This window comes from Poecilia reticulata, linkage group LG1, assembly GCF_000633615.1.
Source record: "Poecilia reticulata strain Guanapo linkage group LG1, Guppy_female_1.0+MT, whole genome shotgun sequence".
In the NCBI taxonomy this organism is placed as follows: Eukaryota; Metazoa; Chordata; class Actinopteri; order Cyprinodontiformes; family Poeciliidae; genus Poecilia; species Poecilia reticulata.
In genome coordinates, this window is record NC_024331.1 from 17,345,175 (window position 1) to 17,373,115 (window position 27,941).

Genomic DNA, 27,941 nt, shown 5'->3' on the forward strand with positions numbered 1-27,941 from the left:
AAACAACTCAGTAAAATACATTTATTGACAAAAAAAGTTGTCTTTTTTAAGTTTGCACACAAAAATATCAAAATACTTTACAGGGCTTTGAAATCTGAATATTGTCAATTTGTTTCGATCAGTTCTGTCAAACAAATTCACTGTACAACGACGACAACGTGCTTTCCTTCTTATAATTCAGTGCTCATTTCATTTATCTTTCTTTTTTAATCTATTAATTCATGGGAACAATGCATTTTAAATGATGCATAGTTATAACTTGGTATTTAGCTATACATTTGAGAGACATCACTGCATTTCATGCAATCCATATCCTAATAGCTGACGTCTCATTCAGAGCCAGGTGCTTAAATGTTGCAATACATAAAAGATACACAGTACGACATTCATAACATGGAATATGTCTGCTACCCAAACTTCAAAGGAATGAATGTGTTTTTACACAAACATATTAAAGTTTACAAGTTATTATTAAAATAATAATAATAATAATAATAAAAAAATGTCATAAAAACCATTTACATTTGGGCTCGCAGGGCCCCAGTGCAACATGACAAAGAAACCGCTTCAGCAAACCTTTGCTCCACTCTTTGAGTTTGAACTTTTTCTTGGCTGAGAGGAAAATTATAACGACGACAAACCTCCGTCTTGCAGTCACACTAATAAAACATAACCAACCATTCACCTTCTGTCACTGCTACAAGTACACATGCCTGGCAAAAGAAGAATTCAGATCCTTAAACTTCTTACAACCACAAACTTCTATGTATTTTATTCCATTTTTTATGGTAGTGGCCAACACAAAGGGGCACATAATTGTCAGGTGGGAAAAAACAAACAAACAAAAAAAACACTCTGTTTTACAGAAACTGAAAAACGTGTCATTGAATTGTTCGCAATCCCAACTACTCTAACATGCCAAATTAAATCCAATGAAACGGACTTTAAAAGTCACCTACTTAGTAAACAGTTCAGATGTGTGTAATTTAATCCCAGTTTCTGTTTTCAGGTTCATACAAAATAACTTTATGAATGAAATAATTACTTATTTATCTTCTATTTACACTGACACACGTCTTTTGTGTTGCTCTGTCAAAAAAAAAAAAAAATCTAATAAAGAATTTTCTAGTAGCTTCAGACAATCTGATAAAAGTTCAAGAGGAATGAATAATTTTTTTTTACAAGGCACTGTCTCAAAAACCAGGGAGACGCTTGAATCTGTGAAACAAACCCATCACCGACAGTTTGGGAGACTTGCGAACAGAAAGTAAACAGCTCAGAAACTCAAGTGAGAGATGTAAATGAGAGAAAATCAATGTGTAGGTAAAACCAAGTCAAACGGGCTACGGTCGAAGAATCAAGAGTGGAGGAAGGTCAGCCTCTACGACGGGGTTTCGCTGTCGTCTCAGTGCCGATAACAGTCACATTACGCATCAAACACTGCTATATCAAGAGTTCAACTCTTTCCTATGACTGCAACGTGTGCTACAAATGATCGTTTCTCAGTCTTCTGAAGCACAATAAACTAAAGAGCTCTGCGTGTGAACACAAAAGTCACAATAGAAAAATGATTTGACACTTGACCATACGGTTATTCACAAGTTTTCACTGTTGAAATCTTCAGTCAGCTATCAAAAGTATAAATGAGTTTAAGAAGTTCATTTAGAAACAAACGATAAAAGCCTCCATGTGCCCGAGTTATAGAAACAAAACCTATCAAAGACAAAGAGGACAGAGTGAGCCTGTGGGCCGCGGGCTCTCCCTGTAAATCTACCCCATTTATTAAGGCATTATCTATCCAGTATTGCTAAAAGAAGAGCTAGTTAAGAGTTATCCATGTGGGAAGGTAACACAAAGAACTTCAGGACAAGAGTGCAAAAATACTCACAAGTCATAAACCTCTTCAGTTTGCGGCGGCCCATCCTTCAGAAGGGAGTCTGTGGATGACTAAACACGCACACTCGTTCGGGAAAACCAATGATTCCCTTTCCAAAAAAATTTGGTTTCGTCTGTTTAATCTCGACAGCAACTGGAAGGATATAAAAGACGGAAGGAACTCTCATCGTGGGATGGAACGGCGGCGTGACGCTTTTTGTTTTTCGACGTTAAAATCGAGCGAATGCCACGTTTTTGTTTTTTTAGGTGGTCATTCCTATCCATTGAAGGCTGCTACGGTAATGACTGCACGAAATAAATAACGGAGCACAGCTGGCAGAACGTTTGAGGTAATAACTAGCTTAATGAGGAAACGCCACTAACAACACACCAACTTGACTACATCTTATACTTAAGTGCCAGGGCGAGGCCGAAACGCTCAAAGGATGAGGACGAAACCGGGTGAACGCAAACGGGAAGACGAAATATATCGAGGAAGACAGCGGGAGGTTGCCGGAAGTGCTTCCTCGCGGATCGACTGGAAGCGCTGGTTTTGCGCGGCAGAGGGAGATGTCAGTGCTCGAGCAGTCAGAGCCAAACTCTTGACCTTCATATCAAACGGCAAAATAAAAACGCCCACCCAGCTCCTGCAGCGGTGAGCTTCATAAGCAGCCCCCATTGGTCAAGCTAACAAAATAGTGCAATTTAAAGAAGAGACCACTGTAGTCATGCTCTCTGAAAGCTGCCTAAATGACAAAGATAAAAACCATAAGATGGACCTCTAATATTAAGAGCTTCAAAACACACACAAAAAAAACAACAACTTCACCTTAATGTCACGTTTTACATTCATAGAAGTTTGTCAGACGAAGATGACGGAGGAGGGAGAGACTCGAGAGCCCAGAACTTCACAGAAACCGGCGATTCTGACGGGACGTCGTCATCCGAACTGGACAGGAAGCAGCGGGGAAGAAAAACACTTCAGCCGTTCTTGTCTCCTGCCTTCTCTCCCGCTGTCTGGGGGGGAAAAAAATGTCAGAATGCAATAAAATAACAAGAATTATTTAGAATGTCTTATTTATTATTGTTGATCACATTAAAACCAGAAACGTTACCGTATTTTATTGGGATTTTGGCTGGTGATAGACAAAACATAACCTATAATCATAACGTGGAAACAAATGAAATGCATAAATCTTATTTTTTGAAGTATTTAGTGGATTTGTATTCTGTAGCCTTGAATCAGTTTTAGGTAGAATCACCTTTGGCAAGTCTTATGGCCTTGTAAAAGTACCAGTGTATAAAAGTTTGTTTTGTTAATATATGCAATATATTTGCTTTAATGTGAACCATAATTCATTTTATTTGTATATTTAGGCTTAAGAATGAAAGAAAAACATTTACAAGAGTGAGAAAAAAAACGGAGGTAAGAGAAAACATGTAGACAGGGTGATAAGGAATAAATTCTGGAAAAACTAATTCTTCTATTCTCTTCTTTTTTTCCCTCTCTTTTCCTGAAATAGAAACCAACATCAAATTCAAATTTCAGGCTCTGTAGAAACCCTGATTGATGTTGGAAGATACATCTAATTATAGAAAAGATATTACCCGATTTCAGAGAGGTCAGACAACAAGGATCTTTGTGCATCACTGCGGCTTTAAAAAAAAAAATCCTCAAAAAGAACAGAACAAACATTCAAATGTCAGAAGATGATGAAAGAATATGCCTGTTTTCTTTCAGAAAGGTTTGATCATATTGACTCGTTGCAGCAGCCAGAGTTTTAATCCTCTGGAGGAAAAATCAGGATCACGGCTTGTTGGCTCAAACCTCGATGGATTCGGCACGTTATGAAATCCAGCAGCAACACTCACCCCAGGTTTGTGGAGCATATTGTCCTGCAGACCAAAGAGACCCCCCGCCTGGCTCCCCTGTAGGGGAGACGCGGTTGCCGATGACAACAGGTTGGGCGACTGGGAGATCAAGGGCGAGTTAGGGGTTGAGTTGAGCGCTCCCGTCAGCGTGAGGCGCTGCAGCTCCCTCTGCCTCTGCTGCTGCAGCATCTGGCACACCACCGCCTGCTGCTCCTGGAGGAGGAGGAGGAGGAGAGCGCTGTGGCTTAACTGATCTGTGATCAGAGCTAAAAGCAAACAAACAAAACTGCCGTTTCAATGGCCACTGAAGGCCAGCAGCCGCGTTTGAAAAGCAAAGAGAGGGAGAGAACTTTAAACTGCAGGGAAGCATGCAACCAGCTCAACGGAGGTGAACAAGATTTAGAGCTACAGAATCATCACTTTGCTCTGAATCCTGCAAGGCTGGAAGAGTTTGAGACGTCTTGCTCCGAGATGCACTGCAACAAACCTTAAAATTCATATCTTTACCTGTTTTTGTAACAGGACAGAAGTAAGAAATCTTCAGTCCCCTTATCGTGACAACTACTCAACTTCACAGTCAAACAGGAAACAAACTGGTTTCTATAATTAGAGTGTGTCAAAGCGCATGACGGATTGAAACCCCAGCAGACTTCAGCAGTTTGCAAGTCAAATAAGCGTTGCTGCATCACTTTGGTGGAAGAAGCACTCCATATGGGGAGGAGGCAGCTTCGCTTAGCACTTGGGGTTTTCACTAAGCAACCTCAACATGTTTAGTGTGCAAGTCGTGCTGCGATCAACCCACATTTATAGACAGCAACTAAATAAGGTGGATTCTGTAAACTGAGACGAGGAAGACTGGGATTATGTGGGCACTATTAAGATGTGTGACCATTTGTTAGGGATACAATAGTAGTTAAATTGTTTTAACCATCATATTCATATCAGTAATAATTGTAATCATCATAATAGCAACACCAACAGGGATAAAGACAGTAAATGTATTTTTTTTTTTACAATAATAGATAGTACTAACTAATAATAATAATGATAGGCATGAAAGTCAATAACAAAAACAAAGAAAGTAATCATTAAGATTACACTGATGAACACAAATATTTCTACATATAAAACATATTATAGAGTAACATCTGACTCTGTCTGCTAAGTGAACCAGCATATTTAAATGCCATCCCTTCCTGTTATACCTAGCAGACCTGGTTTTTGAAGAGATGAAGGCGACTACACTTTCTCAGGCTGCAAGAAGAGACGCGGTTTCTCTTTTTAACGAGTCTGACTGCATGCACATGATCAAGGCGTACGAGATGAAGTGATAAGAACAGTGCCACTACCGGTGTGAAGTTCTGCGAGGCGAGGAACTGCTGGAGCTGCTGCTGCTGCTCGAGGAGGAGCTGCTTCTGCTGCTCAGACAGAAAAGAAGACCTGGAACAAACGTAAAACACCGAGTCAGCTCACAGAGCAGGCAATAATGTCTCTGGTTGAAGGATAAAGTGTAGCACTGGTTTTTGTTCAAACCAAAACAAAGATCAAGGAGTTCAAGTGTGCAGCGCCTTGCAAATAGGTTCACTTTCCACATTTCGTAAGATTTAAAACCCCGTAAAGCTCAATGTATTTTACTGAGAGTCGACATGATAGAGCTCCGTAAGGTGCATTTCTGTGAATTGGAATTAGCCGCGTAATACTGTCTACCTGGCTGCACAATATAATGGTGTGTTCACACCAAAAACGCGTTCGACGCTTCAAGTTCGACGTGTGTGCACTATGAATGCAGACGCTTGGGATTTTGTGCTACACCTAGCGTTTCGCGTGTCTGGTTTACATTCAAAGTCTATGTGGAGGCGTGTCGAGGGCGTGTCATACACGTCGGTTCTAGCCGTGTCTTTCCATTGGACGCTCTTGACGCTTTGGACCCTCCAAACGCTTCAAATGGTTCAAATCTTGCCGCACCAGAGGCTCGAAGCACGCCTGGTGCGCACCTCCACGGCCCTAGACGCACCTCCACATAGACTTTGAATGTAAACCAAAACGCTTTTGGTGTGAACACACCATTAGAAAGTCTTCTGCTGGCAACTTTACTATTAAATTTTGCAATGCTATTATCAGTTGGTGATATGTGCTCATTTTCTTCTTTCCTCCCTTTCTCATCTTTAACATTTCGGTCAATGTCCTTTGTGTCAGATATGAGCATCTGCTGCCGTACACAAAAAGCTAGAATTTTGAAGACCACAGTTCAAATTATTATTTGTGACAAAAATGTTGTAAACAATTTATTCTTTTTTTTTCTTCCTTTTTATGCAATGGTTGATGTTCCATCATACAAAACCCCTATAACGTACATCGAAGGTTATGGTCATAATGTAACAAAATACGCAACGAACAAGGAGTGTGAATGCTTTTGCATGACACTGCCCTCAGTTTACCAAAGTGGTCTACAACAAATTAAAGCTCATCTCGTGGATCAGTGCGTCTCTAACAACAACAACAACAACAACAACAACAAATGGAAGCGAAGCGGCTACATACGGGCTCACGTTCTTGGGAAGCTGGAACCCTTGGGCCAGCGCCTGGGGGTTGATGGGAGGCGGCTGGGGGCGCAGGGCGGGCAGCGACGGCTGCTGAGCGATCTGCACCGGAGACTGGATCACGCCGTTCAGACCGCCCAGGACACCGTTCATGTTCAGCTGCGGGCTCCCTGTGATGGACGCGATGAGCCCGCCCACCGGCAGAGCGGAGGCGCCGGACTGACTGATGCCCCCCAAAGCGTCGCTGGGCCCTCGGCTCAAACCGTTCAGCAGGGGCTGGCCGAAGGAGGCGGGACTCTGTTGAGGAGGCGGGGTACCCTGGAAGGAGAGCGACGAACTGCTGCGGGACGGACTATTAGAGTGGAGCTCCTGGATGAAAAACACAAAAGCTGACTTTTATCATAAAATAAACAAGGCAGGAGAAATGATTCTCCTAAAGAGATTTGATAGTGATAACGCTGCCAGAGTGTTTGGTGATTTCACAATAGGAAGGCGATCGATATCAACAGGTAATGTGTCCAATACAATTTTCAATAATTTCACTGAACTCTGATCCAGAACTGCACAGCAGTTGGGGGATGTAGGCAGAGGAAAGACTTTAGCCGCTCAGCCTAGCTGTGCAAAGTGGGCGGCAACAACTAACTCACTCACTCACTGTTGACTGTGATCAACGGGTTGTTGGTCAATAAACTGTTGAGCAAGTTGCAAAGTAGCAGTTTAATGTTTCGCCACTACGCCTCATAACTGATTAACAATGAAAAGAACTGTGTGGAGAAGATGAGTGCAACAACTGGAGAGGAAACTGTGGATAAAACAGGAAAGGTCACATCACCAGTTTGGCAGTATTTCAGCTATTTAAAACACACAAAAAATAACCAGTAATAATCAATATCAACTGGTATGAAATCGTGACTCGTTTTTCAGCCACGCTGCCCGGGCCCTATGAAGAAGGAGGAGAAGTTTCTCACCTCTGATGAGGTAACAAAGGAGGTGTCATTCAGGAAGCAGCTTTTGGAGAGGGGACTCTTATTGGTGCTCAGGGGGTCTAAGGAAATGAGAGGAATATTCACAGGGTAAAAACTACAATTTCTACGTTTACCACAATCTATTATGTTCAGTAAAGCCACAGCAAGCGACTATGTTAGAACGACTCTGTCTCTCTTCAAGCTTAATCACATTAACATTCTGGTGCTGCTACACGGAAGTGGGAGTGTGGGAAGGCTCCGTGGCACGACGAGGGGACAGAATCCCGAGGGTGTCAAGAGGTGAAGAATCTAACCTTGAGAAGATGACAGAAAGCTGAGCTGCGAGGACGAGAGCAGGCCCGGCCCGGTGTGGATGTGGGGCTGGAAAGGCACTGCCAGCTCAGTGTTGAGCAGCTGCAGCCGCTCCCTCTTCACCGTCAAGCTGAGGATCTGGTCCTGGAGGCGCTGGTTCTCCTGCTGCAGCGAGTGTAGCGACTTCAACATCTCCACAACTGAAAGAGAGAGCGCGAATGTCACAAGAAACTTTCAGTGATGGGCGATTTCCAGAGAGAAGAAAGGTTAGCGAGGGTGATCAGAATGTATAAGTCATAACTGGCCAGTGTTTTATCCGGGGTCAGAATAGTACACAGTTTATTTTTACCAGGTGAGCCATAATTTTCCACAGCTTTCATGCAAAAGGCTTGCAAAACTGTTTTAGGCCATACAGATCTGTTTTTTCTTTTTTAATAAAAGAAGTCAAGGTTTTTCCTTCCAATCTTCACTTTACAATGACAGGTTATATTGGGAGCCGCAGATACCCATCTGAATGTATTTATCCAACCAGATCTGCACCGTCTGCTTAGAAACAGCCCTGCACGTTACTGAAAAAGATCCACATAAAAACGTTGCCAGCAGAAGCAAAACAAACTTTACTGATGAGTGAAGCTTTATGTGCTGAGTCAGACGTGTTTAGAAAATAAATGAAGAAGCTGGCGCATTTTAGTTGGTGTCACAACATGTGTTTTTTTTCTTTCTTCCTGGACCAACAAAATATCAAGGTTCAATTACAGAAACTCACGTTTGGACAGATTGTCTGCTGCTGTCAATAAAAATGGAGGCCGAAGCGCTCAAAGCACAATTAGACAAGTGTAATGTTGAACTATGACCTATCCACTGCACAGACATTGAGTTTTCAAGAATTGATAGTTGAAATCAGATTTTCCACACTGTTGGACAACACATTTGGTTGTTCCCATTTTAGGTCAGTAAGCAAAATTATTTAAATGTTAGAATAAAAAAAAAGAGACATTTTTATTATGTTCTTCAAAGTCAGAGGTTCACATGCACCAACATCACAATGCAGTTAAGCAATGTGGGATAACCCCAGATGATTACATCAAGGCTTTGTAATATTCTTATAAAATAATTCACATTTGATCAGGCAAGATTTCAGGGAGAGAACCACAAGTCAGGTACAGTCCTTGGTTACAATCTTCGGATGTCTTAAGGTGCCATATTTGTCTCTTAAAAACTATGATAGTAAAAACAGTATAAAAAAGTCCAGAGGTCACATCTGTTCAGGAGAGAGACGGTTCTGATTCCCAAGCATGAATACTTGGTTTAAAGTGTGTGACAGACAACTTTTTATAACCAAAGAAGCTGGAGACAAAGAGACCAAAATTGCAAAAATTTCAAAATAGCAAAGAGGCAAAATGACCTGCACCCATTTGAGGTCTATTACTCAAGGGTAACCAGCTTAGCAAGCAACGTATGGTTTTTAGCTCGGAATCAGTTGGTCATAAAGTGGTTCCTAAACTCAAAAGGAGTGAGTCAGCAGGATCGTTACACACTTTGTTCCCACAATAAACAAAACAAAACAACTAAGCATTGTTTAAATTTAACCGATCGAGACTCAGAGCAAAACGAAGCCACTGCAGTCTTCTGACTACTCACTGTTGACCCCCATCTCTCCGTTTCCGTGTTTCTCCAGCAGGAGCTCGATGTGGGAGCTTGCAGGGGGAACGTTCTCAGGACGGGTTCTGACTCCAGAGCCCAGTCCGTCTCTCTGGTCAAACAGGAGAGGAAGACAGCTCATGGGAGACCTGCAGAGGGACGAGGACAAAACCGGTCAGACTCTGGGTTTGGGTCAGCTTTCATTTTAACACCTTGTTAGTGATCCAGCTCTTAATTTCCAATGAGCGACAACGAGCAAACCGCAGTTAAAAACCATATATATTGTTTATATTTACTGTATAATCAATTTGACTACTAAGTAAAATATAAAATTGTTAAGTACAAAAAAAAAATTATTTTCAGCGGAAATAAAATGTACAATAAATATATTATAAACTGTTAATTTAATAAAATATGCTGGTTCCAAAAAATTTTTTAATATTAACTCTATCATCTGGGGAACCAATCAGATGCCAACAATAAAAGTTTAAAACTAAAATAAATTGCTAAAAATGCATTACTAGTAGTGATCATTTCATTATTTACCAAAGTATGTAGTAAATTAGAAATCAACAAATTATTATATATGGATGTATTTTTCTTATTTTCAAATATATTTATATTTTGATCTGTAAAAAGTTATTTACTGACTAATTTTTTTACTTCATTATCACATTTTTAGGCCTTTTATGCTTCTTTGTACTGACCTCGATTAATATGTATTTAAAAAGCCAAAATAAACACAGATAAAAGAGCAAAGACGTACTGTGAGGACAGACTCTCTCTCGGCGAGTTTCCCTGACACTGGAAGCGGCAGTCATCGATGTCAGACTCTGACAACCAGAACAGATAAATTACCAACAGGACGACGGGTTGACTAAAAACTTTGCTGCGTTTAAATTTGAATAATTAGACGCAGAGTTATTACTGGTGAAATGTAAGAGTATTTTTGCAGGAGAAAATTAAATTTGCTTGTGGTCACCTGGCAATGAGGTCTGGCCTTGGCTCAGTAGTGGCGGCAGTGTCGAGGCTGTGGAGAGACAGCTGGCAAAAGGCTGGGAGGAGTTCAGACTGTAGGAGGCGCTGGAGCTGGAATGGACCTGAGGGACAAAGATCAACGTCAGACAGGCAGGCAGAAAGCCTCCGTTGGTACTAAAAACCCACATTGAGGTCAGGCGGTTCATATCTTTGTACCGGAGGAAAATGGATGTACCCTTAAATCATATGTGGGTGAAGGAGACGGCACCTTTTGTTGTACTGGAACGACTCGCTTAAACCGTCACAGAAAAGGGAGTCAAATTTTGAAGAAATTTGCTCAACAATGACTGAGTTTGTGAGCATCATGAAGGAAATTAAGAAAATGATTAGTGCTGAGTTTTTTTGTTTATTTTTTGTGTTATTCATTTGCTTCCCATTCTTTTATTATTTAAATTTGTTTAAATAATAAACAATTTAATTTGTTTATTAAAAACAAATGTAATAAACAATTTGTTTATTAAATTGTTTAGATCTTATGGCCAGATCTAATTATGATCTGGGAATAATTAAGATTTAAATTTCCAAAATGACACATAAAAGTTTCAAAAAGGAGAAATTCTACCAATTCCTGAACAATGTAGAAAATCCCAATAATAACTGAGCAGAACTGAAGAACTGAAGAAGCGCTCTGCTTGTGAAACCGACGATGGATTACCGAGCGTCTGTTTCACCAGGCATCCTTAATTCTCGGTTTTTATGACGTTGTTTGTTCGCTGATGTTCTCTAGCGCTGCGTTTCCCAACCCCGGTCCTCAGGGCACCCTGACCTGCTTCAACACACCCCATTCAAATGATTGCAATTCAGCAAAAGCCTGTTAATCAGCCATCAATTGAAATCATATGTGATGTGTGTGTGAAGCACTCTAACAGACCTAAGAGGTCTTCACAGAACAGCTGCATGCATACCGATATTAAATGAAATGTTGAACTTATTTACATGTTTTCTAGCCGTACTGAAAATATTTTTTACATCGGATCCACATGCACACAATTATTTACTGATGTGCAAGCAACTTGGGGGCACATCAACGTATGCCAGCGGGAAGCTGGAATCTGTTTTCTTTCAAGCTTGTGCAGCACTTTGATCAACTGAAGTTTCTCTTTCCTGATTAGAAATGACAATGACTCGAGTTTCCTGACGATGTCTGAGTGAACCTTCTCTGACATACCTGCGTGTTCGAAACAGCGCTGACAGACGGAAGAGAGAGCGAGGAGCCATGAGATGAAAGCAGTCCTGACGAGAGAGGTGTGCTACACATTGCTCCTCCCAGGGACAAGGAGGTGCTGCACACTCCTCCACTCAGGGAGAGAGGCGTGCTGCCACCAAGCGTGAGAGGATCCTTGAGACTGGAGTAGATACCTGAGTGAGGACGGGGGAAAAGGAATCAAATTCAAAAGCCTAGGAGGAAAGAAAGAAAAAAAAAAACCCTAAAGGTTTTTTCTCCTCTTGTGGCAAGTTGTGAAGCTCAAAAACACGTAAGGCACCCGAGAGGCTGAGTCGGAAAGTAGGCCAGGAAATGTGCAGCTCACACAGCAAACCATATCTAGGACAATATCTCTGCCTCACACAGATTCAACAGTTCTATGAAGCAGATTTACAAAATATAAAAGCAGTGTCACGAGGCCAAATCTGTTGATCCTGGATGGCTTTTCACTTCCTCTGTACCTCTGAGGTCATGATTCTCAGATAAGCTGATGGGTGTCATGGAAGTACTTGGACAATTTAGAGTCGAGCTTGAAAATGAATACAGCAGAGTTTAAACAAATAGCAATGCACGCACGCACGCATGCACACAGGAAGTTAGAGGGCTACCACACACGCCCACCCACTCAGACTCACCGGAGCCGAGTAAAGAGTTGCTGCGACCTGCAGAAAAACTCCTAGCAGAGAAGGAAGAGGTTGTAGAGGAGGAAGAGGAGGTGGGAGGTAGCGAGGAAGGGAAAGCAGGGTGGGACGACGATGATGATGATGGGCTCTGGTAGAGAGAGGAACTCAAGGCTGGAGGGGTCGGCGCTGGGGCGTCCGCATGGTGGTGGTGATGGTCCTCATCCCTCCGCTCTCGGTTCTTGCTCCCACGCGGGCGCCCCGGACCGTGGCGGCTCTTCTTGTTGCTATGGTGCCTCCGCTCTCGGGGCAGTGGCGGGGGCGCGATCTTGTCCTTCAGGCTGGCGTCCTCCAGGACGGGAGGCGCGCTGACCTGAGGCGGCTTTGAGAGGGATTTGGACGGCTTGTAGTCGCTCGAGGAGGAAATTTTGCGGATTTTGCAGGTGCTGCCCAACCCAGACGAGGAAGTGATGCGCATAATGGAGCCAAAGGTGGAGATGGTGACTTTGTTCTCAAAGGGGCTCGAGTTGCTCTCCGTCCGCTCGTGGCTTTGAGACCCTGCCAGGGGGCAATCGGCCGGGGTCAACGAGGGGGGCTTTTGGTATTTACAGTCTTCCTCCTCTTCTTCTTCTTCCTCCTCTTCATCTTTGCCATCTTTCTCTTCCTCTTCCTCCTCCTCCTGCACCGCAGACCTCCTGTGGCGCTCCTTGCGTTTCTCTCCGTTGTGGTCGTCGCCTCCGCGGTCGTGCTCGCGCTCCAAGCGAGAGGATGATGAGAACTGATGGAAATCCTGAGTGGTCGACAGGGATCCGCCTGCAGGAAAGCGCAAAAGCAGTCAGACACAAACACTCGGAACAACTTTTCGCCGTGATGGGAAGTGCTGCAGGCGGTACCGGTGTTGAACGGGCTGGAGGAGCAGGAGGAGGAGGAGCAGCTTTTTCCGGTGCTCCCCGTCTTCTTACTCCGGTGACCGTGACTGTGGGAGCTCAGCTTCTTCGGCTTCCCTTCGCCATCTTTGCTGCTGTGATGTGTTGAAGATATCTATCCATGTACATCCAAAAACAACAGGAGAATGTTTCACGTGTTTTATGAATGATGGCTATCTTTAATAATAGCTACCATGCTCTATTCAATGTACTTTCAGAGTGACATATCAATCTGTTTTAACTGTAGTTTTTGCTTTAGTAGTAAACGCATATTAAAAAAAAAAAATCAGTTAATGCATTTACGCAACTCTATAAATCGACAAAGAACTTTCATCACGTCATTATACAACGGTAATGCGATGCTACTTCATTCTTACCAAAGTGTGTCAAAAAACTTGGATACTGATGGAAGAAATTGTGTCAACTTGCAGCTAAACTGCATCACGTCTCCTTTAATATTTGGTAACTAATGTGACCGGCGCGTCGTAAGACGGTCTGTGGTTCGGCTGTTTGTACCTTTTCTATACCGCTTGTAGTTATGGAGGAGCTCAGGCTGTCTGAAGACTTCTTGTGCCGCTCTTTCTGACGAATCTTGTCTTTATGACTCTAAAACACACACAAACATACACACGCCCAGTGTAGAATGGTCAGCATGTGTACAAAACAAACATCTGTCAACTTCACGGTGCAGAGATTTAAAGAAATATTTCTTTCATTTTTACCTCCCTGTAAATTTAGGATTAAGTTGAAAATTCATTTCCTCACACTTAAAGTTCTTCAATACCAAACTCAACGATCTGTTTCATCTTGGAAATATTTTCTAGCACGTTGATTTCAAATTTTAGATTCATTTCTGTGAAAGGGAAGCGTTTCTCTCCACTGATCAGGCTCTACATAAATAAACTGATTGAACACATTCCTTCTCCTGCTGTTTTTGTCTTTTTCAATAATCTATATAGATTCTTAATTATTGATCTCACTGATTGGCATTAATTACCAACTGGCCTGACTATTTTTATAGCAAAAGTTTCACTTTAGTTGTTTCAATCCATCTCTGTCCTCTACAAAGAGTAGAGGAAAAAAACAAACTGACTTTACACAGAGGAGAGAGATATTATCTGTGGTTAGTAAATGCCAAGTTACTCAAACTAAATCAGACCAAAGAGTTGTTTACCTTCCTCTGTTTATGGTGGTGATGTTTTTCCTGCGATGGAGAACTGGAGCACCCCCTGGGATGACTGAAGGAGCCACTAGCATTTTCGCTTGAGCGCAACTTCTTCTGCTGTAAAAAAAAATCACAGTAATGAAAAAAAAAAAAAAAAAAAAAGCAACAACAACACAGATCTCTCGGAAAAGTAGGCTAAATCCAGAAACAATGATTTTCTTTGTACCATTTTGTTGTAGTGATGCTTGCAGTAACCACAGTATTTAACGTTGTCAGCTTCTGGGCCTTCTTCCTCACACAGCAGACCAGCCATCTGAGCACTGAGCAAAGTATAGCACAGGGTCATAGGTCAGAGTCAAGCTTCTACACAAACCAGACAACACAGTTGAACCCGAGAGATCAGTCATGACCAAATGAGTTCAAGTTTATTCCGGATTTCTTCACAACCAAGTCAACATTTGGTCTCTTAATTAAGAACATTCAAAACACGACAAGATAAGTGCTGATGCTGGTACTTGAGTTAAATTTGCATGTTTGATGATCTTCAAGATAGAACTTTAGACCAGGTTTCTCTTCGCTTCATGCTGCGGGCAGAGATCTGGCTGCACTATGTGGCTAGAAAAAAAAAAAAGTGTCCATGCAATAAGATCTGGACTGCAAGGAAAACTCATTACACCTATGCCTTCACTTGTCATTATGGATACACAAGTAATTAGCTGCTCCCTCAAACTGGACGACCCGACACATCATACCGGAACATAACCAGGTCACAATATCAACATTTTTTGATTTGTAAATTCGTATGAAGGGAAGAAGACTCAAAGTTATATATTAAAGGTATCAGAGATATGCCTAAAATAAAGTCAGAGAAACAAAAAGGTGTGAGGAGCCATTTCAAAGAAGACTATTTTCTACAGTAGACTATTAATTCAGCCTGCTACTTATAAACGGAGTGAATGGTAAGCAGGTAACAGGAAGACTGAACATAGTATAGAGAAACTGCTCTATACTGTGTACTGGGCATGTCGACAATCTTTTGGAAATTTTATAGTAAGGATCTAGAGTCTCTTTTAAGTAATAATTATAAAAAATGTGGCTTGGAGGTAGTGATGCTAACTAAGAAACTCAAGACAGTCTATAATGTTGTCTGTCGTCATTTTCAGTGTTTTAGAACACTGAAAATGACCAATTTTAAAGTGACTGCTCTCTCACACAGATACAAGTAGAAAAAGAAAATAAAATTTTCAAAATATATTCTGATTATATTAAGAGTAGAGGCAATATTATATCTAATTTTTACCCAAAAGCTAATGTTAACTTACTAAATGAATTAAGTAAATGTTAAACAACAAGCTCGCTAAAGTCAACATGATAACGGCATTTTTTTCCCAGAAAATGCCAGTCTTATCTGTTTTAACTGTTTGTTTATAAATGCCCTAAGAACAGCTGTACTACTAATTTTGTTGTACAGTTTATGTACTGTACAATGACAATAAATCAAATCTACCTAGTAGCATTTTAGCTAAAATGAGCTTTTAAGCTAATTAGGACTGAAAAACTATATCCAGCTTGCTGAATATGCACTCATATAAAATGCAGATCTCTAGGCTGTGAGTAACTTGGGGTTTCCCTTTGAGTTGTTTTAAAAAAATCTCATCATTATTTCACTTTTAAATTTTTTTTCCCCCTTCATGCAAGGGGAAATGCACCCTAAACAAAAATTTAATTGATTAGTTTGGCACTTTTTCTCTAAGTTAAATGCAACAGTATAGTAAAGTAAGTAAACATAAGTAACACAAGTAAACATACTTGTGAACAATAAAGTAAATGGAAAAAAAGAACCAGATGCTGTCACTTCACCTCTGGATGTCACAGACTCAGAACCTGGGAAGCTGCAGGTGGAGAGTTCGCTCCAAATACAATAGATTTTGTTTTCCTTTTTATATTATTCTTTGCAATTCATAACAAACAGATCACGTGGGGCATATATGCATTTGTGTGTGGATGCGTCGCATGTGTGCGCGCTGCACCTCGTGTGGGTCAGACGCTTTTTCCTTGTATGCCATGAGCCTCGTGTGGCATATTATGGGTCAGGAACTGTGCGACGTTGCCGTTTCTATGTGCCATGTGCATCCCGTGCATGTGTATTTGTGTGTGGGTCAGGTGCTCTGGTTTTGTGTGCCACACATATCATGCGTGTTGGGGATGTGATTGTGTTCATGTGGGTCAGGTGTGGTGATGGTTTAAATAATATCCTGCAGGCATCCCTGGCCTCGCATACACTTCCTCAGTCTTTCTTTTGTTGCCAATCTCAATAACCCTGCAGTCGTCTTGAAGTTGTGTCGTCCTCTTCCTCGTGCAGCAGACCGGTCTTTTGAAACTCGTTCATAGAAAGCCGTATATTAGCCGCGTCGCAGTGTTCAAAGCATGTGAACAAAGTAGCAGCTTATCGTCCATTAATTATGGCATGCTGAACAATGCTTTGTGTCTGTGAAAGGTGCTTTATAGACAAACTCTTTAATTTACACAAACAATAGCAAACTTTGAATCTTCTTCACTTAGTAACAACTTCAGGACCAAGCAGAGTTGCCATCAATGTAATTTGGTACCACTAAAGAGTGGTGAGTTTAACTGGAAAAAGGTTTGTTTGGTTTTTGTCAGAGCAGATGAATATGAAAACTAGACAATTGCAAGTCACCAGCAAAACTTCTTGAGACGCTTGTAGTAATTGTAGATTTCCAAAGATGCAAACAGAAAGCTCTCCAACCTCATCCCTTGTTGATTTTTTTTTAAATTGATTTAACTATTTCAAGATAGATCTTCAATCTAGACAAAAAAAAGCAACAAAAAACAACAAATTGATGCCATTTACTCTTCTTCAGGAAAACTTGCCATCTGCTGAAATCGTCATCTGCAGATCAGACGTCTGTCAGACTTTTGCTGATCATAAAATGGATACAAGTTCCCCCGATTGTTACATTTCTAGGTTTCATTGCTGAATTTAAAGCAAAGGAGAAACAGTTCAAATCAGACACAGGGGTACAGTCAGACTGCAAAGCAGATCGCCAGAGCCTCTTCTGAAATGGGAAACAATGTTAACTTTTGTATTTCAGTATTAAATTTAAAGCTATTCAATTAAGTCCTCAGTTAACATTAATTGAACGCACTGCAAGCGACTGAGCAACAAGAAAAAGTACACAACGCATTCAAAAGAATGAATGCGGTACTGCAGGAGAGGAGGAGAATCTCTATTTTAAAGCATCAAAATATTTGATGTTTTGTCTACGCCTTTTGTCATTTCCTTTCATAGGGCCCCACCACACGGCGAACATCAAACGCAAACATGATGACAATGCTCGTCACTCACCAGGTGACGTGAAAAGCCTGTCTGCAGCCCTGCCTGTTGCAGGTCATGCAGGCTCCACAGGCCGCCTTGCTCTCCCTCCCGTGGTCCTCGCAGATGTAACACGTCTGGACGGCAGAGGACACCAAAGAAAGACAGAAATACGATTCATAATTCACAGCCATGTGCAGTGTTTATACCAATGTGACCAGAGCAAACACATAAAAGGGAGTTACACCAAATAAAAGATTAAAGCGCTAATGTAAATGATTAAGATGTTTAGCAGATGAGGGTTTAAAACAAAATTGTTTCTTCAGGGTTTGATACAGCTAAACTGTTCACCAGATGTTTAGGGAGATTGAATCGTCTGTCATCACCTTTAAATAATTTTGGTGCTCACATCCACACAATGAAAGGAGAACGACTCCCTTCACTGTCCAACGTTAAGACTGAACTTTCCCTGTTCAGATCAGTGAAGAGTACCAAGAGGATTTCTTTTTGCTGAATTGCCAAAGCTCAACGTTCTTTAAATGAAAATGTTTACATTTGGATCCCTAGTATTTTGGTAGTATTGATTTTTAATCTTTATGGATTGGTTTAGATGCTTTGACAAGCCTGTCTCAGCAGTGTAAAGGAACTTCAAAAGAACAGGTGTAACTGAGTCTTTTCAGCTCTGCCCACAAAATTTTCTGTGGGACTGATATCAGGGTTGTGTTATGTTGACTCTAACACATCGACTCTGTTGTCATTAAAGGGGCAGTATCATGTATTTTCCAGGCACATAGTGCCATTTTTATAGCACTATCAAGTTACCTTCAGTTGTAATAAAAATGCTGTACATATATAACAAAACATTTTACTACGTAATTTGACATCTTGAAATTGGGCCTCTGTCTCAATAAGAAGCTCCTACTCTTTCCCACATTGCTTCTAATTATGCCGTTTACAACCATCCTGAGAACTGCTGGACTACGAAGTAGTTCATATGATAAGCTCAGGAGACTTGCAATCAACCAGTTGTTTGCTAACTGCTGCCGACGCTAGCCTGGAGGAGCTGAATGGGAGAGTCATGGGGGAAGAAGGGCTCTGTGAGGCGGAAGCTTGCAGCTCTGAGGAGGAGCTTCATGCAAAAGGCGGCGCTTTGTGGGATCAAGCGTTTTGGAACCGTCTATAACATTACAGGATGATATAGAGCTCAAAAAAGTACATTTTACATAAATAATCATAAAAATCATTATATTGAGGGTGACAGTCAAAGCAGTTTGTAACTGATCTGCCGATATGATCAGACTCATTGTTCATTTTAAAGACACACTTGTGGCCAAGCTTCAGTTTCCTGCCTGATGATTTGAGATATTGCTTCAACATGTTCTTTTTTTCATGTAGCCATCTAAGAAGGGAACCAGTTCCTCTCGTGGCAAAATACTCCCCCCACCCCCCACCATGATGGTGCCACCCCTGTACTTCACTGATGGAAGAATGTTTCCCATTTTCAACTAAATATAGAAATGGCCAATATAATTAATCTACTTAGTTGCAATATTTGGCTTTTATAACAATTTGGCACATTTCACAAAAGATTGTCTGAGACACAACCCGTCTCCTCCTTGAAAAGTATCGTGGCTGAACATTCCCGAACTGTTTTTACTTCGATATAATCATCTAAAAAGAAGAATGTGGAACCTTCAGACATAAGGAAATTGAACTCATAACTAAACAAGACTTATAGAGGTCCAAAATGATTAATTTCTTTATTTGTGTTTTGTGTGTTGAGACGTGGGCTCGACATATATCCACAAGTACGCCTCAATTTAAATCAATTATTTGGAATTAACCAATAAGACGATTACAATATCATGACATCATCATCTGGGTTTTCTCAAATTAAGTAAAAGGCAGACTCATTCAACAAATCAGAATATTTTTAAAAAGTATATCGATTTCCGAAGCTTTATCACCAAGTTGAGCACAATAAATAGATTAATTACACACGAGTGGAGGTTTGAAAAACGTCATTTTTGCTGTGCTTTCCAGTCAATGAAAACATATTTAAGATTGGAGTTTCACATCAAGACAAATAAAAGACGGGCCTCTTCTCAATGCATACTCTAACTTATTGAATATGACTGAACTCTTAGTTCATGTAAACCCCTGAATTAAATTGAACTCCTCCTCCATGATCCCTAAAATGGGAAATGTTTAGTCGGATGTTATGCCACGGAGGGAGGATAAAGAAAGGCTATGCGTCTTTCCAAACATTATATGCAAGTATCTGGTTTCAACTGTACATGTGGGCCTGCACGAGATGAAATGAGCAAGCTTTGTACTTGTCCGTCAGCGTTCCTTTAGCAAGCAGGGCAGGCTGGCAGGGGGCAGGAGAGGCCTAGCAACAGGTGCGAGACAAAGGAACAGCAGGCTCTTCACCTTTTTCACTCCAGCAGTCTCCGTTTGCTCTTTCTCTCCCTTTTCCCTCCATTCCCCACATCCCACAGAGCTCTCTGTTTCGCTCTCAGAGGATGTCGCTCGTGCAGTGAAAAGCCGGAGACACAGCCGCACCGAGCATGTAAAAGGGAAGAGTGGCTTCTCAAGTTTTCGCTGTCCATTGTGAGGCTGTCTAGGAATGCAGGCTGCAAAAAATCTGGATGAATGGCTCTGACGGGGCAAAGCTGCATACAATTTACTGTAGCTGACAGTAATATGAAACCGGGCCCTCAAACACTCACACATGTGTATTTATATGTAGGCATACGCACACACACACATCAAAGGCACTGGATTTCCAAAATGATCCCAAGATTTCCTTTTAGGAGAGTTTATCTGATACGACACATGTTATAGATGAACTGCCGACCAAAAGTCTTGATTCACCTATTTGCCGTCCAGGGACCCAAACTTTCAGGCAATCTGGTAAAGTAGTCTTAAAGAAATGCATCCAGTCCTCCTAAAGATTCACCCCTTAAACCTTTTACTGCCAGCATCAACGTATATTAAGGATTGAAAAGTACAATTTTTCTATGCATGTTTTTTTAGTAATGGTGTCAAAACCGCTACAATTTACTGTCATGCTTTTTAAAGAGATGCTGCAGTTTCAGCAAATGATTTCTACTGCTGTGTGCAGCATAGAGTACTGAAATGCTGGCCCCTCCCCACCTGTTGCTACACACTGCTGGTCGTCTGGCTAAAGAAAGATTGCTACACTGTTTGGCTGATAAAATTTAAAAAAAAAATCCAATTATGATTTGGAAACTAAGGTAGTATTTCTATTGAGGTATTATTATTGTTTTAAAACTACTAACAAGCTAATAGCAGCAGCATGTGTTTTATACAACTGACTACAGATTAGCAATTAATGCAGAGATTTAAGCTAAGCAGCAGAAATCAAATTAATCTAAAGAGGTTAGATTCAGTTTATTTTTCACCATCAGGAAATGAACATTAGATTTGCATTAATGCAGCAAAACCAAGAATTCACATAATTTCAGGTCCATCAACAAACCTGAGCCTCAATGCAATTTTTAGAGTTTATAAATAAGCTTTTATATTTTTATTAATATTTTAAAATCTTAAAACATAATTTAAACAAAACAAGCACAAGACAATTCTTTATATTTTTGAATTTGTATTCAAGTTTTAGTTATTGGTCTTTAATCTGTGTGTGACTCAGAGCGCTCCATCAGTTTTTCTAATGAATTTCCCTATTAAGGAACAAATAAATTACTATATCCCACTAAAATCAAGCAAAAATATAGGAACACATGCTTCATAAATCAAAAACAAAACAACTTAAATCCCCTTTTTTCCAGTATTATGTGTTAAGAGTCTTAGGAGGAAAAAAATACTATCCACAAAATCTGAATCTGCAGGTCAGCTATCAAAGAAAACTGACATTAAAAAACTGACAGGAAAAGCCTGGCTGGTGGATCTTGGTTTTAAATTACACAAGTTATATTGTGTTACATTTCTTAGAAATGTTTGTGTTAATGAAATTGAACCAAAGTACATTAACTCAAGTTTATCAGAACTGTACACAATCAGCCGGCCATTAAAGACTGTATGTTTAAGGAGTACAGGAGAAGCAACAAATGACACCAAGTTATTTGGTGTTTAATGAATACAAAGGAGATTTTTTTTCTTTTTTTATGGTAAATGTGCATCTTTGTTTCACGCCGCTCCAGCCTACATCTGCTTCAACTGGAAATCTTCCAGAGTTCCCAGAACAACAGTCGCCGTGACCTCGACACACTCAGCTTAGGGCTTTTACAGGATGTGTAGGTGGGAGCACAACAAACAAGTATGAAAAAAAAAATTCAATACAGAATAAAGGTAAGAGTGAATAGTACAATACACATCATGTGTTGCGCTAGTCACGGGTTTTTCATCATTTGAGTCACTGCATAGATGTGTGGGGCAACATTTATGTGACCAACAAAAATTTTTGTTTCTAAAAAAAAAGAAGAAGAAAAATCTTACATACTGTAGATTCAAGAGAGCAGTCTGTTTATGAACTCATTTACATTTACATTTAAAGAATTAGTGAAAGTTTTTAGTTACCCAACAATAAATTGGCACCAAATGTTTGTGCAACAGCATCCAATGAAAGTGATTTAAAACACTTGTATGTCCATAAAATCAAAGCCGAATAAGAAGGGAATTTGCTTGAAAACAATATCATTCCAACTCAGATATTAAATATTTACTGTTTATTCCGTCGTCTTGGAATATGAGAGGAGCAGATTACATAAGACACACTTCCTTCCTGCTTCTGTTTTACTCGATAGACTTGATCCGAGTTTGAATCTGTGATCTCAACACTGTGACACGTATATTGAAATTAAATTAGTAACATAACAGTGGAGACATCATGAAATGACATAAAGCTGAAATCAGCGTGGCCATTTCAGTGCTTTTCTTGCATTTGAACCAACTCTGTCATGCCAATCTCCCAAAATAAGATTGTTCTGGATCAGAAGAGTAACTTGCGTTAGAACCATGGATCACAAAGGGTTTAGAGGCCAAAGAGCTCTGAAATGACAGAGTTTCTATCTGCAAGTTTTATCAATAATTCAAACATCCAAAACAAACTATTGGTAAAAAAAAAATCAACAGACAATTATTTAACTAGAGTTACTGTCCAAATTAAAATGAAGGTGATTCTTTTCCAAACCAGTTCCTGTTGATTCCCCAGATGACAGTAAAGTATTTTAAAATATTATTTATGCACATTTTACTGTGCAAAATAAATTTGTGTGGAGCCTTCTGCAGTATAGGTAGCTGTAGCGGTATACCTCGAGACCACATGATGTTCCAGCGGGCATTTATCCATCAGCCATACTTTTTACTGAAACTTCACAACAAACCATGACACACACAACAACAGGGCTGGGAAACTCGTGCTATAATAGCAATCACTTCTGATTTCTCTCAGAGGGACATGAGTTTTATGTTCACCCTCTCGCCATCCACATAAAAAAAAATAAAAAAACCGGCCAAATAACAATTTAAGAATCTCTTGCTTTAATCTTAGACTCTCTATATGTAATAATTTAATGGTCTTGAATTAAAGTATTTAAATTTTAACAGTAATTAGTGAATTTTGCATTTGGACAGAGTAAATGCTGCTGTTCTCGTTGGTCAAGAATGACAGCCAACCAACACAGTTTAGACTTCTGGAAAGGACAGCAGCATATTTTCACTTCCTACCTCTGCTAAACTCTCCTTCTGAGCAGAAGCTTGTTGAATGGATGCAGAGGTATGCCTGGCCAGCAGATGCATTGTTTGAGTGTTCAGTATTGTTGTTTTCATTCCTATAGCCACATCACATGATTGTTTTATCAAGTCTCACAGACTTTGAACCATTAATGCTCCTGGCAGGAGGCATCAGATTCTCAGGACTGGTTTGTCACCATGTGGTTCTGTGACTCTGCAGTGGTACCAAAACTCTCCTTACAGTCAATGACAGCCTTTTTATTTTTTGTTCTTGTTGTTTTTTTTTTTTGTTTTTTTTTTTCAAAAGTTAGTTTTCCTTTGGTGCCAAGAAGGTTTAGATGTTGTGATCAGCACCTACACATTCTTTGCTTTGACCCAGTTTATCTTTTCCTTTGCCAAAGCTTCTTCTTTTCAACTACAACACACTTTTATCACCACCGTGTCATGATAAAACCAAGCTGCATAATTTTCTAATCTCTGGCCTCCATAAAGCAAAACTGTGTTTTGTTTTACCCTGTTTGACAGAAATATGCAGCTGCTGCAACATCTAGGGATTTGTAAATAAGTGTTGATAAGAAAGTCAGTGAATGGAAAATATGAAGAAAAAAAAAAGTTAGTAAGTTAAAATTGGTCAGTAAGCAGTAAAACAGATATGTTGTAATTTATTTTATTCTGGTTTATATGCACAGAGAATTTTGATCAATAATCTGGAGTGATGCAAAAAGAGACAGGTCTGTAATTCAGCCATTTTTAAACAATCAAAGTTAATTATAAAATCTCTGATCTGTGCATCTCTACACAACAAAGTAAAAAGGAGCTTAGTTCTCCATTCAACTCATCCTGCAGAAGCATAGTTTTATTTGATTGCAAAAAGTGAATTATTTGGGAACCATCTCTCTAACACTTGTTCAGTTTATACGAGTCTCCTGCAAAAACAAACGAGTATTATTCTAAGAAATTTTCCGCCCAGTTTCTGCACAAAAAATGTGCTCCTTTGATTGTTTTTTGTAGGTCACTTTCTCTTTTTTTTAGACCCAGTTTGATTATTTTTTTTGAAGGAAAACCCCCTCTTGCAAAACGTGAAACATGCATAGCAGATTAAAGATGGCACAACACACTGACTGTAATCTCAGGGATTAACCAGTATATCCTAACACTCAGATTTCAGATAAAGCTCTACTCTCCAATGCCGCACTAATGCAGGTTTTCCACTTATACGTGCATGTTTTGTACCTTGAGGTATCTCTCATGTGGGACATACTGCAGGATGATGGGCTCCATGGTGAGAACGTTGGCAAACTGCACCTCAGGGATGTAGAGCGCGCACACAACGTGGGCCCAGCCTGAGCAGCAGAGAGATTAGAGGAAGATGACAAGGCCCTTTATGGAGGTCTTTAATTTGTTTTAGGCGCACTGATGTAGATCTCAGAGAAATGTCGGGAGAATTAAGGTGGACAGAGACTCACCGCCACTGTCTGTCCTTTTAAGGGCTCCATCCTTGTGGGGACACAGTTCGCATCTCTGAGGCAAAAGAGACAGCAGAGCTCACTGTGAGCGGAAAAATCAGTCATTGCAGGTGAGATGGGAAGAGTGAGACATGTTGGCATACTCACTACCCGTGCTGCTCGTTCCTGTGACTCACACTTCCTACAGAACCATGGGCCGGTGGGAACCTGGACAATGCCGTAGCACGCTGGGACAAACACACAAACAAACCAAGTGACTACTATTTTTCTTCTTTTTTTTCCTTCTTCAGTCTAATAAATACATATTTTTGACAAAATGAGGAGAATTTGCCCTAAAAGAAATGCTTAAAAAAAACAAGCTTCCTAATCATAAACTAATTTGCCATATAAAATTATATTTGTTCCATAATAACTGGAAAATATGGTGCTTCACATTTAAGTAACAAAAAAAAAAAAAAGGAACCTAAATGACAAAAAAAAAAAGTCCTGTGGAGAAGTTGGAGAAGTGGCTGGGCGACATGGTCTAAAAATAAAATCTCTGATATCTTCATACTTAATCTGATTTTAAGCTATTTTTTTCCTTACTTATTTTTTTTGAAAATAAATTACAAATGACAAAAAAAAGTATGTCAGAAACTTGCTTAACCCCTAGTGAGAGTTGACCTGAATTCAAAGTCCAAGTAAAAAAAAAAGAAAAGTTCTCCACCACTTGGGCTGCACAGTAGTGTTTTAGCATCTCCATCACCAAAAATACTGTCAGGTGTCAACATAAAAGTGAGTGAAAATTTGTTCAGCTGGCTAAATAAATTATTGCCTTCAACATATTAAATGTTATGATATTGCATAAACTCCCATTGCAATGTTGATTATAATTCAGGATTCTGTGCAGCTTTTGTAGAGCTCACAAAGATGTATTTCTACCCAATTATTAAATGGAAGTGATAAATTATCCATTAGCTTAAAATTAAACCAAAAATCTTATTTTGATTCCTTTTTTTGTAGTCATTTCCAGATTACTTTTTCCACTGACCCACAGCCACACCAACAAAACCTCAAAATCACTCAAAATATCCGTAACAGTTTGACCAATGAATAAAACATTAAAATGTCAGCATTTATTACTATAAAATCCTAAATCTGTGTAAAAAGCAATTAAATGTACTGAAAAAAGACTAATTGATTTCACAGAATGTTGTTTGGCACATCATGAAGAAGTGAACTTATGAATCTTGGTAAATTACAAGATGGAAGAATGTAAAAAAAAAAAAAAGAAGCAACTTCCACATAATTTAAAAAGAAATCCCTTTTGTATTTAAAACTATTTCTATTCTGCTGCTTCCTAACTTTTCTGTATTAGTCTTTGCTGAGTTTATCCGCAGCAGAAGACATGTTTCTTCTTCCTACAGGATGCAGTTTGGTTTTAATAATCCTCATAAACATCTCATTCATATTTATAGGGCACTTTCATCTCAGCCATAAACTTTAAAGTTATTTCAGCCTTTAACTCATCTATCATAAAACCTAAGCACTTCTTGGTCACTTCAGAGACAAAACTCCATTTATCTCACAGTGTCTTGCAAAGTATTCACGTTGTCATTTGGCAGCCATAATCTTCAGTGTTATTACTGTAATTTGTGTTAGAGAACTCCATAATCTTGGGTTGTATGTGTTTTTATTTTCCATACGAACATAAAATCTGGAAAAAGTGGAGCGCATTTGTATTCAAATCTGACTGAAACAAGATTTTGTGGAAAATCCTATTACAACTCCACCTTCCAGCAGGATTATGACAGAAATACAGAGAACAGAGCAGGTAAACGAAAGCATATTGATGTATTTGAGCCCAATTTGTGGCAAGACTTGAAAATTGATGTTCACAGACACGCAGTCCAAACCTGACCGAGTCTCAGATCTGTTCCTGCATGTTTTCCTCCATAGTTGTCCTGCCATCAAATCGTCCTACCTGAGTTGTGGATATCTAAAGCTCCTCCAGAGTTACCACGGGCCTCTTGGCTCCTTCTCTGATTATTAACTCCTTACAGCCAGATGAGTCTGATAGTTTATGTGGATCCTCATGAAACTGGTACATTGTTATACATTGCTCAATGTGTTCAAAAACTCGACATTTGCAGTTTTAACTTGTCTGATATGTTCTTTGGTCTCAGTGATGTTCACTAACCGAGGCCTTCAAACAACAGGCTGAATGTTAAAAGGAAAAAAAAACCACCTGGCATGCATTTCTTTTCTACAACTTCTACAATTCTGCACTACGTTGCGTTGGTCTGTCCCAAGTTTGTGGCTGCAATGTGAAGAATAAAACAAAAGTTCAAGAAGTGAATACTTTCGCCAGGTTCCGTAAATAATAAACATCGTAGAATCAAGTCTGATGACTTACTACATGGATATATGATCCTGGGAGTTAGCTGCGCCCAATTATACGAGGTAAATAAAACAAAGCAAGTGTCCAAGCCGGCGGGCCTCACCGGGGCTGGCTTGTGGTGAAAACTGGTTGCGTGTCATGGACAGCCACACACGGACCGGTCATGGAGGCACCATCCTTCCTTGATGTCAGCAAGCCTGCCTGGCCCTGAGCGTTCACAACAAACAGCACGCCTGCCTGCTACCCTGCCTACCCCTCCCACACGCTCGCAACACGCACGTACACAGAGCGAGCCTACCTCAGAGACCTGCCGTCCTCTGAGCGCCGCTGGCCGCTTCCAGCCGCCGGGCTCAGCGACCACAGCTGCCCGCTAATTATAAGCTAACGGCGGCTAAATGTTACCTTGGTGAACGGCGACGCTGCAGCCGTGTCCATCACAGTACACCAGCGGGTTCTCAGCCCAGCCTCGCTCGTCTGAACACACGCAGCAGCCTCCGACCATTTCCCGCATGCTTCTCCCATATGAAGAAATAAAATTCTCCTCCCGAGTAACGGCCCAGACCTCGGCCAGGCCTGTCAGGTAGACATCCGGCACTTTAACGCTGTAACGGGCATAGTCATCTGCCGCGTCGGAAGCACGGGAGTGTTTTTGCCGCAGCGGTGAAACCAAATCTCGGCGTGTAAAAAATTGCGCTGCTTCGCAGCTTCTACGTTTTACCGTGATGTCCTCCTCCCGTCCTCAGAACAGATGCCGTGCGCATGCTCACAATTTGTCCTGCAAAGGCATCAACTTGGGATCTGAATCAATTTTCTATCTTAACATTTTAAGCTCATAGCTCTGTATGTCTTTCAACTAGATAAAATCATACATTTCTCCCATCGCTCAAT

General features: G+C 40.4%; 1 protein-coding gene across 2 annotated transcripts; it reads right to left on the reverse strand.

Annotated features, from left to right (window-relative positions):
- Nucleotides 1-27,912, reverse strand: LOC103463324 (MLLT6, PHD finger containing). Of its 2 annotated transcripts, none has more exons than XM_008406605.2 (20): nucleotides 27,456-27,912; nucleotides 24,821-24,900; nucleotides 24,674-24,728; nucleotides 24,441-24,550; nucleotides 17,526-17,629; nucleotides 14,385-14,478; nucleotides 14,168-14,275; nucleotides 13,510-13,599; nucleotides 12,961-13,108; nucleotides 12,083-12,880; nucleotides 11,412-11,602; nucleotides 10,188-10,305; nucleotides 9,972-10,038; nucleotides 9,206-9,354; nucleotides 7,567-7,764; nucleotides 7,256-7,332; nucleotides 6,289-6,656; nucleotides 5,097-5,187; nucleotides 3,748-3,960; nucleotides 1-2,888 (listed from the first exon to the last, which is right to left on the reverse strand). In XM_008406605.2, the coding sequence occupies exons 1-20, from the start codon at nucleotides 27,562-27,564 to the stop codon at nucleotides 2,784-2,786; spliced, it is 3,273 nt and encodes a 1,090-aa protein (XP_008404827.1). In that variant the 5' UTR covers nucleotides 27,565-27,912; the 3' UTR covers nucleotides 1-2,783. The 2 variants fall into 2 exon arrangements, with proteins under 2 accessions (XP_008404827.1, XP_008404835.1); XM_008406613.2 differs by having other exon boundaries at nucleotides 1-2,892.
- Nucleotides 27,913-27,941: the final 29 nt, after the last annotated feature.